The sequence below is a fragment of the Notolepis coatsorum genome (genome assembly GCF_963971535.1).
Source record: "Notolepis coatsorum genome assembly, chromosome: 10".
NCBI lineage: Eukaryota > Metazoa > Chordata > Actinopteri > Aulopiformes > Paralepididae > Notolepis > Notolepis coatsorum.
In genome coordinates, this window is record NC_140174.1 from 62,207,576 (window position 1) to 62,224,909 (window position 17,334).

General features: G+C 41.3%; 1 protein-coding gene across 1 annotated transcript in view; it reads left to right on the plus strand.

Moving 5' to 3' along the window:
* Window positions 1-963: 963 nt before the first annotated feature.
* Window positions 964-17,334, plus strand: part of ptenb (phosphatase and tensin homolog B) — an 83,754-nt gene continuing 67,383 nt past the window's right edge. The window contains exon 1 of the mRNA XM_084322664.1: window positions 964-2,236. Coding sequence (XP_084178790.1) covers window positions 2,155-2,236 — 82 coding nt within the window. The 5' untranslated portion in view covers window positions 964-2,154. The remainder of the gene's footprint in view (window positions 2,237-17,334) is intronic.

Here is a 17,334-nt window from a genome sequence, read left to right on the forward strand (position 1 = left end):
AAAGTCCACAATCATCTTTCGTTTAGCTGACGTTCAGGGAGAGGCTGTTCTCCTGACACCACTGCGCCAGATCGTCTCTTCCAGGTAGGCCCTCTCGTCGTTTGCAGAGATCAGGCCCACCACTACTGTGTCGTCAGCAAATTTGATGATTGTGTTCGGCATTGAGGTTGCAATAGAGAGGCATTTCTTCCAACATGGCTGCTTGTAACCAGTGGTAATGGTAACTACTTTTAAAATAACGTTTTTCTTTTTTCACGCAGTGGCCTAATTTCTGTGCAGTGGTTGAGTAGGTAAAATGTTGGAAAAGCACGATATTACTGTTGATTGATTGATTGATTGAAAACTTTATTAACAGATTGCAGTATGGGTACAGTACAGTACAGCTCAATACACACAATTGTTAAGGGGATGCAGACCAGAGAAAGACTTTCGTCTTGTTTACATCAGGGTCCCCCATTTTCAATTCATCAGGACATATATGACATACATGACATACAGATAGTCAGTACTGCTACATCTATACATTTATGACCACTGTGCCTTGTTTACAAGACCTAGAATAAAAATGTTTGTTTATATATTTCTCATATATCAGCAGATACCAACCGTTGTTTTGCACATAACAACCGTTGTTTCTTCCAATGTGGTGGACAACATTTTTTGCATTCAAAGCATTCCATGAAAGGCCTTTATTCCGATTTTCCAACTAGGAAGTTCCGACCTCCGACTTTGAATGGAACGTGACATTAGCGGCAGGCTAGTAGTCAGTAGTGTGTGAGAGTGTGTATTACGTGTGTGTGTGCGTGCGTGTGTGTGTACGTGTATGAGTGAGTGAGTGTGTGTGTGTGTGTGTGTGTACTGTGTAGAAAGACAGACGCTCTTCTCTTTTCTCCAGACCAACCAACCAACGGGGAGATTTTTCTTTCCGCAAATCTACCTTCAATTACGGCGTCGTTGGCGAAATCATGGATTTGGAATAACTATGTTGGATTAATAGGAGGCATTTTTTGGAGGGGGGAGAGCTGGATTACGCTGTGCACATTTTGTCGTGGTCTCGTGGAGGGTTTCGTTTCAAACCGTTGGGACCTGCAGAAGAACTGAAAGCAGCAGCGAGGGGCCTGCGGTGGAGGAAGGGGCAAGGCCTCGAGCTCGCTTGGTTCTGTAACCCGGCAACCAGCTGCGACGTCCCGACTAGCTGTGTCGACTAGCAGGGCCGACTAGCACAGGTAGCATACATCCCCGACATCCGAGTTGGGGGGGATAGGACATATCCCCCAACTAGGATAGTCCCTTTTTATTTATTTAAACATATTAAACATAATTGATAAATTATTAACATTGAATTAAAATAAGATACGTTGTAAGTAGTGTTGGCAGGTTACGTTAGCTCCAAGATAGCTAGCTAGCATCAGGACAGAGGTAACGTTAACGTTGCCAAACTTTTTCTTGACAAGGACCCCCCCCAATAGATGCACATTTAACCACACAGACCCGTATAGATTTTCTCCCAGATGTGCCCCCCAGCCTATCTAAGAATCTTCGTGGCGTTATTAACATTATGTTAGTATACCCATTATTACTTGTCTGGGGAAAGTGGAGCCAGAATATGTATGTAGTTATTTCTTCCAACATGGCTGCCTGTAACCATAGGTAACCACTTTCAAAAGAAAATGCCTAATTATGTGCAGTGACAACAGGTAAAACGTTGGAAAAGCTTGGTATTACTATTCCACTGTGACTTGTTTACAAGATCCAGTAATAATATAAAAATGTGTTCATATATTTCTGATAAATCAAAACGGCAACCGTTGTTTTACACATAGTATTAGCAACCATTGTTTCTTCCAACATGAAGGAAATATGGGCATTCTAAACATTCCGTGAAATGTCTCTATCCTTATACCATCTCTCACTGGGCTAACTTCTAGTGAACGAAACAGTGAAATTAATCTACTCCTCACTTTGCTGGGGGCCCCCGAGAACCCCCACAAAGACCCCTGGTGGTCCCCAGACCCCACTTTGGTATCCATTGGTCGAGTAGGAGTGACACAAACCAACCGAGGAGGGAGAAATTATTGGCAGCGGTTCATACAAAAGGAGGCCACAATACTTTCTACTATTAATCTGCGGACCTTCAAGAACTCAGCCACAGATATGGCTGCTGCCATTATCAAGGAGATAGTGAGCCGAAACAAGAGGCGGTACCAGGAGGACGGATTTGACCTGGACTTGACCTGTATCCTTTTTTTGTTTGTGCGTTCGATGTGATTCACTGCCAAGTAGGTAGCTCAGCCTCGTTAGCAGACATAGACCTGAATCACTTTTTTTTTTACATCTAGAAATGTGCACTTGGAAACTCACATTTGTAAGTATAAATGTCCAGATGTGGAAAACTGAAAACTTGGAATACAGGCATCTTTAGCGCTCTAAGCTTATCAGACAAGTGTCTTTGGATGTAAAGTTAGCCGGATGTCATCTAACTGTTTATTTTCCCAATTATCATTTCTGTGCATGATAACCATTCAAATAGAGCATGCTTCCCGCGCTAACATTTATACTGCATCATCTGTAGCCTACATGGCCGGTGCATAGCATACTACCCTAATACATTAGGTGATCTAATATTAGCCAGTCAGACTTGTTAAACGGACAACTCAAACGTAAAAACTGGCTGGGTGATGGTTCCAATTTCCTCTTCTTCAATCAGTGCTTGTTGCCTCGCCAATGGTTTTGGACGAGTTGTCTCTTCTGGAACAGCTCTCTGCTAAAAAATATTTCATTGATTTCTGAATTTGAAATATTTGCAATGATAAATTGTGTTCCAGGTTTAAAATCTTGCCCAGCTATTGGCCCCATATCCCTTGAACGTCTAATAAGCAGAAACGCAGCATAATGGAATCGTACGGTCTGTAATGTATTATTATGAACGGCATCATTTTGGATTGGTATGAATGCATCTTAATTAAAAAGTGCTTTGGAGTCAAACTGACTGTCGTGTCGACCGTCGAGTCATTCACACAGTGGTTCACTTTGTGTTGCTCAGTAATTTCTTGGCTCAAAGGACAGTCGTTGTTTGTCCACAGGGTAGTTGGAGAGGCTTGATTTGCTTGATTTGGTGCAAAAGCAGAGCCAAGACAGGGTTCCTAGATGCAGCAGTCCTTTTGAGACAATGAAGATTGGCCAGTATTGCCTTTTTAGTAGAGAGGGTCGTGCAAAGTGGTACAAAATCACTGGATGGATGGCACACCACGCTGTGAGGAATGGTTTGGTCATATTTAGTCAGTTGCTGCTTCAGAATGTTGCTCATATATAACCTTGTGAATTACAGCACTGCCTGAACATTGTAATCTGTAAATCCTCGTAAGGTAATGTCGATCGATAGGATTTCATTCTTGACCTGATGCAGCTGTGTCAAATTATTTTGGAAAATAGGGCTGTGTGATGAAGCCAAAATATCAGATCACAACATCATTATGCGCTGTGTAAAATTATTTTGGAAAATAGGGCTGTGTGATGAAGCCAAAATATCAGATCACAACATCATTATTAAACAGTCCGTTACCATTTTTTGGGCTTCGAAGCTTCAGTAGTAATTTTATTATCATAGAATAATCTAAGCTTCATCCTTCTCACACAGGAGTGTCAGTGCGCTGTGAGGTAGAGACGTGTTTTCTGAAAGTTTGTATGATGTCATTGTCTGAGAAGAACGGATTCTCAAAATGAAGGTTGGATTATTATTTCTATAAGCTATTTCTTATGCTGATTGTAGTAGGCATATTTCTTGGAGGGGTAAAAATCGAACAAAAAACGACAACAACCAAAAGCAAAGAAAACATAGATTATCATGCAGGGCTCTACGCTAACCTTTTTCACTAGGGGCACAGGTGCTCCTAAATGAAAAAATTTAGGAGCACACAAAGAAATTTAGGATCACCCAAAAATATTTAGGAGCACAGTGAAAATATTTCAAGTAACAAGAGTTTTTTTTCCCCCCAAAAATAAATGTATATTTGTACTGTGCTTGCATGTGCAAATGGGAACGGGACACACATCTGTGCAATAGCACATACCACCAAAGTCACTGGCCCACTGTGTGCGTGTATCATCTGCGTGTGCAAACGGGAATGGGACACAGACATTTGAACTATTAATTAAGTGATTAATGCCTACTGTGGCAAAGTTGTAGTAGCCAACAACTAGGCCTAATAAGAAAGGCAGTGACATTGAACAAAAAGGAGACACTGGCTTTACAACCAGGGCCATCAGTAGAGGGGGGAGCTAGTGTTGCTCTTCTAGAAAAATAATCCTTTCAGGGTTGCCTATTGAAATACTGTACACCTCCAGTACAGAAACATTGTTTATGTGTTTGTGTGTCAGGTAGACCATTGATTGACAGTCGATTCTGCCAATTACGACGTCACACCACTTGCACTCTGGCCGTCCGGCGCTGCAGCTAGACCCTATTGCCACACCGCTTGCACACATACACAGTGGGCCAGTTGTAGGGGTGTAACAATGCATCGCAATGCATCAATCCTACTTTGCAATATTTACAAAACATGACATTGTTTTCGAACTCTAGCCATGGGAAAATGTTTAGCCAATTCACGTTAAATTTGTATGTCTTCCCTCCGGCTCCAGTGGGTGTAGCTTCGCTAGCTACAGTGGCTACATTGGGTGCTACAGTGGGTGTAGCCTCGCTAGCTTGGCCAACTTCGCTAGCATGCTGGCTAGTGTCAGTATCTTGGTTAACGTTAACTATCACCTCTGTAACATGAGCTGCCTCACCTGACTTCTCATTCTCCGGTATCTTTCGCGCAAAATAAAAATGAATGGGCTTCGACATGGCTGTATTGTCTGACTCAGACAGTGACGCTGATCAGTTTCCAGTCGCGTGACCACAGGAAACTCTACTGTGATTGGAACGTTTATGCGGCTGTGAACTGTGGGACTTGTAGTTTGGTAACGATTCTCGCAGCAGAGAAAAAAAATAACGAATGAGGCTGTAATCTGCACTGAGTCGCACGCCGTGCGAGTAATTGATTTTTCATGTTCGCACACACATATTTTTAGGGGCATATGCGAGCAATATGGTCGCACTGTAGAGCCCTGTCATGGCAGCGCAGGGCTGTACACTGCGATGAGATGATCGCGAATTGCCCCTTTTAATTGGCCGTTGCGATTGGTAAATATTATCTGGGGGCGGGCTTGCGAGTAGTGCTTTCAAGCCTTGCATTCGCATTTCACTCCTAAATTATCCAAGGCGTGTGATGACGCGAGGACGTCACTCACGCGAGCTGAGCAGTGAGCACTCAGCAGGTATGATCAGCGGGAACAATCGACTGAGCACTCACTCTGATAGACTGGCTGACTGTCTGATTTAGCTATGAAGAAAAGTAAAGTTAGTATTGCTTCATATTTTCGACGCGTTCGACCTCCTATAGTGAGCCGAACTGAACTGAACTCGGACACACGGAGAGAGCTGCGGCGTCTGCTGCTCCTCCCGCACCCGTGGCTGTTGTAAACACTAGTCTCTAGTGGGACACTGGGACCTCGGTGAGCCTGCCAGCCGGCTAGCTACTGATATCAACAAATGCTTCAGCAAGTCTAGTAGTGCATGATAGCTCGCGTTAGCTTACTGTTCAAAACGAAACGTCCCATTAAACTAAATAGTTCAGATAGCTCCTGATATCAATGTCTTATAACACTGAGTCGATGCTTATTCGAGCTGAGGGCACGCTGAATATAGTCAATAGGGTCCAGCTGCAGCGCCGGAGAATCCTGGCCGTAGCTGGAGGCTACTCGAGTACACACAGACAGTGGAGCTGGTTGCATATAGCGAGCATTTTGACTTGTTGCGTGGTGGCGATGTCTCGCAGATGATACAACTACAAGTATGATTATATAATATATATATTTTATTAAAAAAAAAATTATATAAAATTTTTTTTTTTATTTTTTTTTTTTTTTTTGTATTTTTTTTTTTTATTCTTTTTTAAAACAAACATATAAACATACATGACAACACACGATAAGATAAACAAAAACAATCGATATAAATAATGGTAAAATTGTTATTTAAAAATTTGCCCATAAAAAAATATTTTTTCACCCTAAATTTCTCATTTAGGGGCAAGTGTGCCCCTAGTGAAAAAGCTTAGCGTACAGCCCTGCAGCGACTGAAGCTTCAAAGCATTCGGGTCAACCCTATTATTAATTTTGATATGATATTTGCCCCCCTCCCATACACACAAGCAAATTACACCGTAATTAGTCTTAATTTACAATGAAATGTGAAAATGTGTATGTATCTGTGACAGGTTTATGAATGCATACTAGGGGCTGGGAGGTATACAAAATATGGAGGTATACATTGATCCATGCAAAAGTATACATCTTTACTATACCATCTTTAATCAATCAAAAAACGTGTCCTTGCTGCAGTATTATAAATGTAAAAGAAAATACCATTTTAGGGGCGGCTAAGTGGTGCAGTGGGCAAGGCGCTCGCCACTAATGCAGGAGATGCTGGGTTCGAGCCCAGCTCTCGGCATTGCTACCAGCTTGGCTGGTCAGTGGTCGTTCATACTAACACAATTGGCAGTGTTAGGGGTGGGAAGCTGGTGGGTGGGGATCGGACGTTGTGGACAGCGACTCCTACAGGTCGGTTGGTGCGCCTGCGCAGCACAATCAGGAAGCAACAGGGACGGCGTGTCCCTCCCACGGCGCAGACCCTCGCCGCTGAGAGATCGCACTGTGCAGGTGAAAAGATGCGATGGCTGCCTCCTCGTGTACCAGAGGGCACACGTGATGCAAGGCTTCGTCCACATTGCAGCCGGCCAGTGGGAGGCATGGCCTAACAGCGTTCGAGACAGGGGAGGGTAGAATTGGACAATAAGAAATTGGGATGGGAGAAGAAAAAAAAATGGGAGAAAAAGTAAAAAAAAAAAAAAAAAAAAAAACATTTTGAATGAAATGGCACCATATTTTGTATTACAAAATAATGACATAAAAATATGCCTTATCACATTATAAATTGTACTGGAAAATGAAATACCGTTATCAGGGGAGGAAATTAGGCCACTTTACTCACCAAATGCGAGTATCTTTTACGTTTGGCGAGTGATTCATGAAGACCACTCGCCAGTCTGGCGAGTTGACAGTGCCATGAGAGCACTGCACAAGACCCGCGACATATATAATGTTTAATAAAAGTTCCCGCAGTACTGGCCAACCCACGGACATATATAATGTTTAATAAAAGTTCCTGCATTACTGGCCAACCCGCGTACATATATAATGTTTAATAAAAGTTCCCGCAGTACTGGCCAACCTGCAGAAATATAGAATGTTGAATAAAAGTCCTGCGGTACTGGCTATCAGTCAAGGAAGCACTCGCAAACAGATAACGTTAAACACAGAAGATGGGAAAACAGACAGACTGACCAACGGGGAACTGCATCCAACCCTAGTACAACCCTCGAGTCTAAGGCAAAGACACATTTAAATCACAGAGGTGTATGTTAGTTTATTGGAAGTACTGTACAGTAGTTAGCTTCTAGTTAGAGTTTTAGCTATAGAGCTGCTTGCTAGCTAACGTTAGCCCCGTGTGCGCGTGTGCTCAAAGCAGCCAGCCCCATGTTAGCTAGGTGTATCTGTTATGACTATAATGTTTCCAAAAATGCACCGGACTACGACGTAAGGTTAGACATTTAATTTCATGCTCAAAAGCCCCTGGCTTGCACATCGCAGTCACGAAAGGGATTATCTCAACCAGTGCACAACAGCAGACCAACCCAACTGACGTTACCACAACACTTGACGGTACTTCACAGCACTGTCGTAAGTAGGGGTGCATCGATGTATCGGTCGGGTATCGGTATCGGCCGATAAGTGCCTTGTTGACTGATTTCGGCCTATCGGCCGATAAGCTCGAATGTGCCGATGGCAGTAGCCGATAAATATCCATCAATTTGTGTAGCGTCAAGAAAAAAAAAAGTTCACTCGCGACCTCCACAACGCCGTCCCCAGTCCGGGCAGTCCCCCCCACACACAAGCTACTGCATCAAAGTTACTACTTATGATTAACAAGGCATTCGTTTTGTGGCATTAACATTATATAGTTAGTGTATTACACGTTCATAACATCAGCATATTATTTACCCGAATGTAGCAAGCGTTCATACTAGCTGCCGTCCCCAGTCCGGGCAGTCCCCCCCACACACACAAGCTACTGCATCAAAGTTACTACTTATGATTAACAAGGCATTCGTTTTGTGGCATTAACATTATATAGTTAGTGTTACACGTTCATAACATCAGCATATTATTTACCCGAACGTAGCAAGCATTCATACTAGCTCAGTTCCTTCCGTTGCTCACAGAGCCCTGAGTTTTACCCATTCTGCAATCTGTTAATAACGTTTTCAATCAGACATGTATAGAAAGGCTTTGTTTTATTATAACATTAGTTGCAGTAAAATCATTATGCCTCATTTAAGTCATCCTGCGGAGCTAAAAGCTAAACGTCGGTTGCGCGCCGTGCCGTGTTGTTGTTCTAGAAAACCTCTGTTGTCAAAATCAATGGCGGACAAAAGCAGAGGTAAAAAATGCAACACGCTTGCCGATTGGTGGTAACAGCAGAGGCGGGTGCAAGCGGTGTGTGACGTAATTGGCAGAATCGACTGTCAATCAAAATGTCATTGGTTGAGACAATAGTATCTCGCTGCAGCCCAGCAGGGTAGACCATGCTGGGAGAACTAGTATCTAGCTGCAGCCCTGCAGAACATACTGGGAGAGAGTAGAGCCATATGAAATCCGTTTTATTATTTTCCAAATTCCATTTTATTTTTTCCCAAATTCCGTTTTTTCCGTTTTAATATTTCAGAATTCTGTATTTTGCTTTTTATGCTCATTTTACCATCAGAAATAGTGTCTAATAAGTGGGAATGAATAAATGTCTACAATTGAATATGATATAACAGTCAATTTAATGTTTTTAAGTGCTGCAACTCAGAAATACAGTTACATTTTACACAATACTTTTCAAATAATATTGTGACAAAATAAAAATACACATTTCAAGTGTAAACAATAGATACAGCTAGCTACTACTGACATTATCACAATGTCAGTAGCCTAGCTATATCTATTTTATTGTGATGAAATATAGTAATGCATAATTTAGGCACCTTTAGTTTAGTTTATTTCATTTATAAAGGACAGTGTATAATGACAATCGTTTGCATTAAACAAATGGATGAGTGCACCAGATTTAGCAAGAAGCTATCATTTCCATCTATAGTCCTATGTACTGTAACGTTTCATAGCTATTTAAGTTTATTTAGATTATAAAGGGCAGTGTATAATGACAATCGTTTGCATTAAACAAATGCACTAGATTTAGCAAGAAGCTATCATGTCCTAACGTTATAGCTATTTAATCACAATAGTGTCGCAAGTGTTTTTGTGGCTCCAGTCCACGGAACGTTGACAGAATTAGCAAAACACCTTATCGCCGGAGGCATAAAAGTCATTAGGAGGGGAGCTCCAGTAGCTCACCACGTACCGCGAGTGCTATTTCAGCGCCGTGGACAACCGTGCTCGTCACGGATCTGGGGCTGAGCGAGTTCGAATCCCGGACGGCAGCCGTGCCTTTCCCAGAGTGTCTTCCCCCCCATCTGAACCCTTTCAGCCTGCTTCTGTCGGTCGAACTTGACCAAGTATGAATGTGATGAAAAAGCGATAAACGCTAAAAGAACCAGCTGACTGGTCAAAGTTTAAAAAAAAAAAAAAGTCATTAGGATACTGCTCTGCTCTGAATTGAGGGCTTATTGGGGAATTTCTTGACGATGTTAACACCGAAGCAGCGAGACGCTTGGAGACTGCTGTGTTGTGTGTAACTAGGGCTGGGCGATAACGATATGATAATTTTATTTTATTTCTCTATATCGATAATTATCGAATTGTTATAAGTATACATTTTTTTATTTTTTTTTAACAACAGATGTATGTTTATTTTGCAGCAATTCTTTGTCATTGCCGCCATCTTTAGTGTTACATCCCCTCACACTCCAGTTCTCAGGCTGCAGCTGGTTTAAAAGCTAAAGTAAACCGGCTTCTCTGCTGGCTGTGGCTCCAGAGGAGTTGAACAGTTCTGGCTCTGCTAGTTTATTTTCGATCTTTTGGCGCTTTTTTGGTGGACAAACCACCGCACATGTGCACTGTGACTCGTGACTGGAGTCTAGTTCTGCTAGCACACATAGCCTACTGTGTACAGACGGTTTCAAAATGTATTTTAAATTAGAAAGCAAACAAAATAAATGGACAAGAGAAAAATAAATCTGAATTTGGTCAGTATTGTCATTTGGACAAGCAAAGCCATTACTTTAAGTTGCAGGCAAGAAAGACAAGTCTGTCCACTGTCTCTGGTTTTAAAACTGCCCTGTTGCAGAAAAAAAAAAAAAAACGATTTTTCGATTATTTTATTCGATATCGATTATTAAAATATATCGCGATATTTATCGTTATCGTTATATCGCCCAGCCCTATGTGTAACCTGCTCTAGCGTCCGCCTCCCCGGTCGCGTGTGCACCAAGCGTTCCACCCAAAAACGGAATTTCAGTCCAGATTAGGCCAAATTCTGCAATATTCCACGTTTTGCAGTTGATTCCATTTTTATTGGTTAATTCCGCGATTCCGTCCGCGATTCCGTGAACGCGGATTTCATATGGCTCTAGGAGAGAGATAGTGCTATTTCTTGATGTTTCCTTTTTTTAAGTAAGTAAAGAGGCCTATGTTCATATCGGTGAGCACAATTTGTAAGACAAATATACAGTAGTTTCATAAAAAAAAAAAAATAGTTACAAAAAAAAATATTACAAAAAAAATTAATATTTAAAAAATATTTAAAAAAAATATTTTGCCACAAATATCGGTATCGGCCGATTGTGTTAGTTGAACAATCGGTATCGGTATCGGTGGCACATTTTCATATCGGTGCATCCCTAGTCGTAAGGCCACCGTGCCGTCTTAAAGGCACAGTGAACACTCGGATGCATACACAACATTGGCTTGACAACCAAGGTTCAAAGTTAACTTGATTGATTGAAAACTTTATTAACAGATTGCAGAATGGGTACAATACAGTACGGCTCAATACACACAATTGTTAAGGGGATGCAGACCAGAGAAAGACTTTCGTCTTGTTTACATCAGGGTCCCCCCATTTTCAATTCATCATAACATATGACATACACGACATACAGATAGACAGTACTGCTACATCTATACATTTCACATCTATCTATACACTTCACAACATACTTCGGTTTTTTTCTTTCACTGCCCAACCCAGTCCAACCCAGCATCTTTCACTGCCCAGTTCAGCCCAACCCAGTCCAGAATAGATCCCTCTTTCATGTTAATATGTGTTATGCTAATATTGTGAAGAGTAGAGACACTGTTATTAATGTTTTATGCTAATAAATATTTTAAAGAGTAGAGACACGGTGTGATTATTACTATGATTGAAAATCAATTTAGACGAAGACATACAAAGAAGTAATTATCACAATTAGCGATTTTTCTTTGGCTGGTAAAAAATCTGTTTGTCTGGTAAAAAAAATCAGATACTCGCCAGTTGGCTGGTAAGCCAAAAAGTTAGTTTCCTCCCCTGACCGTTATACCGTCAAAACTGTGGAAAATATGGTGAGATATTTTGGCCATATCACCCAGCCGCCCTAATGCATACCTCTGTGTGGTGGATCTCTGCCAGAACACCTTTAACCCTTTCACTACCACACTACTACCAATGGTTAACCCTTTCACTGCGACAATACAGAAGGTTAACCCTTTCACTACCACACTACAGACTGTTAACCGTCTGTAGCAGGGGTGGGCAATTATTTTTCCCAGGGGGCCGAATGAGCAACTGAAAATATGTTGGGGGGCTGGGCCAAAATTCCAAACTCAATTATGCATAATATACCGGTACATTTTATTTCTATATAAAAAGCAGTAAATGGCATTGTTTTGACCCCTGGTAAGAGTGTATGTTATTATTTGGCAATTAAAAGGTGAGGTTAGCTTTCAAAAATATAATTTATTCAAATAGAATTTATTTCCAAAATGATAAACAAAATGTGAAACATTAATAACAAAGGGCATTTTGAGTTTCATATACTATTGAAACAAGGATTTTCTTAGCTTTCTAAAGACATCACATCATCTTATAGCAAAAATAAACAAGACATGTCACTGAACTGTGTAAAGAAAAGTGTCCCAGTTTTGTAGCCTTTTTTACTTTACATGCCTATATTAAACATTTAATGTTTTCAGAACTGTGCAAAAAAAAGAAAAAAAAATATCAAGTGTCCCATTTCACTTGTTATATTTCCACATTTTAGTGTTCTTCAGTTCTTTTTTTTTCATTCAGTGTGAGAAATCCAGTCTCTGTTGAGCTTTAACAAGTCCATCAAAGTCAGGTTGCATGTCTGAGGTGGAGATGCGAAGCACAGCTGCCAGATGTTCATCAGTGAGAGAGATCTGTACCTGGACTTGGTAAACGTCATGACTGAGAATGTCTGTTCACATATGTAGGTGGATCCAAAGAGAACCAACATCTTCTGAGCATGTCTCCTAAGCGTATATTGTGCGTGTGAACGTTGACATGAAAAGAAAAAAGTTAAAAAATTAAATAAATAAAAATATAAAAAAAAATAAAAAAAAAAAAATAAAATGTAATTATCATGTAATCTTTCGCGGGCCGGTCAGAATCATACGGCCCGCGGGCCGTACAATGCCCAGGTCTGGTCTGTAGTGTGGTAGTGAAAGGGTTAAAGTAGAGCTAAGCAGTATGAGCTGAAATCGATATCACGGTTTATACATTTACCTTGGTAATAACAAATTAAACGTTTTTAAACACCAGCGCACAAACATCACATTATCCGTTGTGTTGGTCCTCTGTCAACGTATTAAGGTTTGTTAGTCAACACGGAATTTGGTTGTTGTTTGTACATTCATTTGAATGGGGAACAAAATGAAGCATCCACTAGACTAGACTGACTAGTCAATCAATCAATCAATCAATCAAATTTATTTATAAAGCACATTTCACATGACGCGTGTCAACCAAAGTGCTGTACAGAGGGTAAATACACAAGATACATATAGACAACAATCACACTCCGTTTTAAGAGGGCACACAGGCAAACACATAGAAAAACAGGGCATGAGTCAGTGAACGGGAAAGGCTAGTAGGTAGAAGTGGGTTTTGAGCCTCGATTTGAAGGCATCTATCGAGGGGGCGAGCCTAATGGAGGTGGGGATGCTGTTCCACAGTTCAGGGGCTGCGATAGCAAAGGCACGGCCCCCCCTGAGCTTGAGGTTAGACCTCCGGACTGTCAGGAGCCTCTGATCGGCTGACCTGAGGGACCTGGTGTTGGAATAGGGGGATAGGAGGTCTGAGATGTAGGAGGGTGTGTGACCATTAAGGGCTTTAAAAACAAATAGGAGAACCTTAAAATCTATCCTGTAGCGTACTGGGAGCCAATGAAGGGAGGCAAGGACAGGGGTGATGTGGTCTCTCTTGCGGGTTCCGGTCAACAGTCTGGCAGCAGCGTTTTGTACCAGTTGTAAGCGGGACAGGGAAGACTGGTTAATGCCTATATAGAGGGAGTTGCAGTAGTCTAATCTAGATGAAATGAAGGCGTGGATGACTCTCTGAAGGTCTGCAGGGGAGAGAAGGGCTTTGAGTTTGGCAATGGTGCGTAGTTGGAAAAAACATGCCTTTACCACTGAGTTTACTTCTCTGTCAAATTTAAATTGTGGATCAAAAATGACACCTAGGTTCTTGACATACGGCTTGACCAGGGAGGACAAGTTGCCAAGGCTGTTGGTAAGGGTGGTGACAGCGTCTGGGGGACCGAAGAGGATTATTTCGAATTTGTTTTGATTTAGTTGTAGAGAGTTTTGTGCCATCCAACATTTAACATCATCCAGGCAGGATATGAGACTGTTAAGTAGAGACTGGTTGTTGGGTTTCAGGGAAACATAAAGCTGTGTGTCGTCAGCATAACAGTGAAAAGAGATGTTGTGCTTCTGAATGATTGGACCAAGGGGTAGCATGTAAAGGGAGAACAGGATCGGGCCAAGGATGGACCCTTGTGGGACCCCACAGGAGAGGGAGGTTGAGGGGGAGGAGCAGTTGGCGATGTTGACAGCAAAGCTTCTATTTGTGAGATAGAAGTAGACTAGTAGAGGTCAGGAATACATTCCCTAGCCCCTTTCGGGACTGTGATGGTTGGACGAGTGAATACACAGTCCCTTATACGACCATTGAAAAATACAATCTGTCGCTTTTCTCTATCAAAACGCTTGTCGCAAAGAAATTTCAAAGGTACTCACAGTTGCATGAGGATTTCGGACAGACAAATGCTAGGTTTTGAAAGCTCGGCATTGCTAATAAACATTTTAAATAACTTTTATAAACTGGTCAACACTGCTCAAAGCGGCTTTATTTCCGGCTTTGGGTGCATGATGCGCCTGCGTTGTGATCAATGGTTTTCAATGGTCGTATAAGGGACGGTGTATTCACTCGGTGCATCACAGTCCCGAAAGGGGCTATACCGCTATACATTCCCTAACATATCTCTACATGGGCACAATGAAGTTGATAAGAGATTCATATCATAATGTCGCTATGGGTTAGGGCTGCTCCATTAAGACAAAAGTCATAATTAATTGCCCGGCCCTAGTATGGGTAGAGTTTCAGTATATCACACAGCCTTACATTGAAGTACTGTTTCTGCTTCTCCCAGTCCTGCTGGGAAGAACCTTCTGAAAATATACAGCATGGTTCCCCCCCCCCCCCCCCGATTGTTTCAGGATAGGATGTGTCATTAACACACAATGGCAACTGAAACGGTTTATTTGTCCAGTGCTTTTAGTTTCAGTTGATGAGTCTCCTTCCATAACGACTGTAGTGGAACGAGGGGCAGATTTGTCAATGTGTGTCTGTGTCTGCAGTCTGCACTAGGGCTGCACGATTTTGGGAAATAATCTAATTGCGATTTTTCTGACAGATATTGCGATTGCGATAAAATTTGCGATTATAATTTTTTTAAGCAGCCCCACAGAGGTTTATTGTAAAATGCGGCTTGCATCTGGCCTACGCATGGGTCTTTTCGGGACACCGAGCCTGAAAATGTTTTTTTTTACCTGGGAATCGATACCGGTACCCAACGGTACCTTTTTTTCTGTACTTTACACTCCCTCTCTGAAGTCTAAACTTCACAACACACAATCTAAAACCCCTTACCTCCCTCTCCCAAACCGATATTGTATCTCAATGGGACTTCCTGGGTAAATAAATGTATAAAAAAAAGTAAATTCTTTTTGCGATATTTTTTTTTTTTTTGCGATTTGACAATTGCATCCTTCCAAATCGCGATTTTGATTTAAAATCGATTAATCGTTCAGCCCTAGTCTGCACTGAGAGACTGCATGTGTTTAATTGCATGTGTGTGTGTGTGTGTGAGTGAGTGCACAGCACACGTGTTTTCTGTGTTGGCAACAGTTGGCAGTGTATCCAAGGTTGTGACTGTTATGCAATGTTTCTTCTAGGAATGATTACTCCGAGTACCAGTGTGGCAGGAACTCGTATGAACATGGCAGACAGTCAATGAGACCAGAGGTTATTGTAGAAGTGAGCCAGTGTTCAAGGCGTAATGTTAGGCCCTCAGGATTTTAGTAAAGGGTGGATCTAGCAGGGCTGCCACGCCCCCTTATTAATTGGTTGGTTCGGTCTTAGTCAACCAAGATTTTGCTAAGTATGGTTTTTAAACTGCCTTATTGCATGTGGAAAACAAAAAATTTACAATTGATCAGTCGACTAGGAATTGCTTTAGTTGAGGACAGGCCAGCCCTAGGACCAACTTTCTATATATATATATATATATATATTTCTTTTTATTATAATAATTTCTTGATTCCGTGTATAAAACAACGCCTACAAGTAGGCTGATACTGAGCACAGATTCAGTGAATGTTACAGGCTAGACTCATACCGATTCAGTTAATCACTTTGATCATTACAGGCTCAGTAATGATGATCAGACAATAGTTGGGTGTCATCTGACAGAAATGATTGAGATGTACAGTAATAAATTTTTTCCACTAGGCATTTATTTTTACATCCGTTTTAATGATGCATTGAATCTTTGCCTAGATAATGGGAACCCCGCTCTCTTTTCTTGATTCTCCGATTGCAACTGTTGCATCCCTCCACAGAGCTTTTAGAAAGTTGTGGAATAAAAGTATTGCTTTTCCCTATTCATTAATTAATTTATAATAACAATTTAAAAAACAATGTGTGGGTCCAAAATGCATGTTGTTTATATGATAATGGTGCATCATATGCATGTATCCCCTCCCTACTTCCCATTTACCCATGTGGAATGCACCTGATTGGATGGTGCTCTAGTGTGACATCTAGTGGCTGAATGTTATCTGTAGCATCTTTAAAGCCCTAGCAAAACACCATCAAAAACACATAGGTGTGTGTGTGTGTGTGTGTGTGTTGGGAGGGGGGTTGATTACATGCAACAAATGTCATCACCTGGATTCAAACCAATGGAGGTATGATAGATCCATGATATGACAAGTGACTAAAATTTTAAACATCAAAGTGTGTCTTTAATTATAGGCAACAGGGGAAGTCCTGTAGCCATGATGATATGTGCAGAACATGTAACTCACGCAGCAGCAGCTGAGCAGAGAGGGGATGGCTTGACAAAATCGGTCATTTTGGTGCATAATTGAATTATTTTGTTGGTTGGTGGTGGAGGAGACAGGGAGAACGCCCCAGTGGAAAGTCCGGCGGGCAGGAATTAGAAGCGACTGGCAGTTGCATTTTTCATTTATATTAGATTTGGTTATTGGACCAAATTTTTTTTATTTTACTTCTTAAAAAGAATACGGTAGTGGTATTTCCGCTTTATAACAGTGGAAAGTGACAGGAAACAAGAGAGGTGTGTGTGTCCGGGGGCCATGCACAAAGCTGTGTCATTACACTTTTACTTTCATGTGACCCAAATGTTAAAACTATGAATGTAGAAGTCTATGCCTTGACTTAACAGCTAGGCTGTATTATTATTTACCCAGAAGAAGACAAATCTCACAGACACCGTAAAGCAAATCATCCAAAATCTGCTCCAGATCCTGAATACCTTTTTTTGGGCTTCGAAGATTATCATTGAATATTCGAATAATATACTAATACTAATTGTAATAATTACAATAATAAAGCCCAATGATGGCATGTGATAAAGGCAT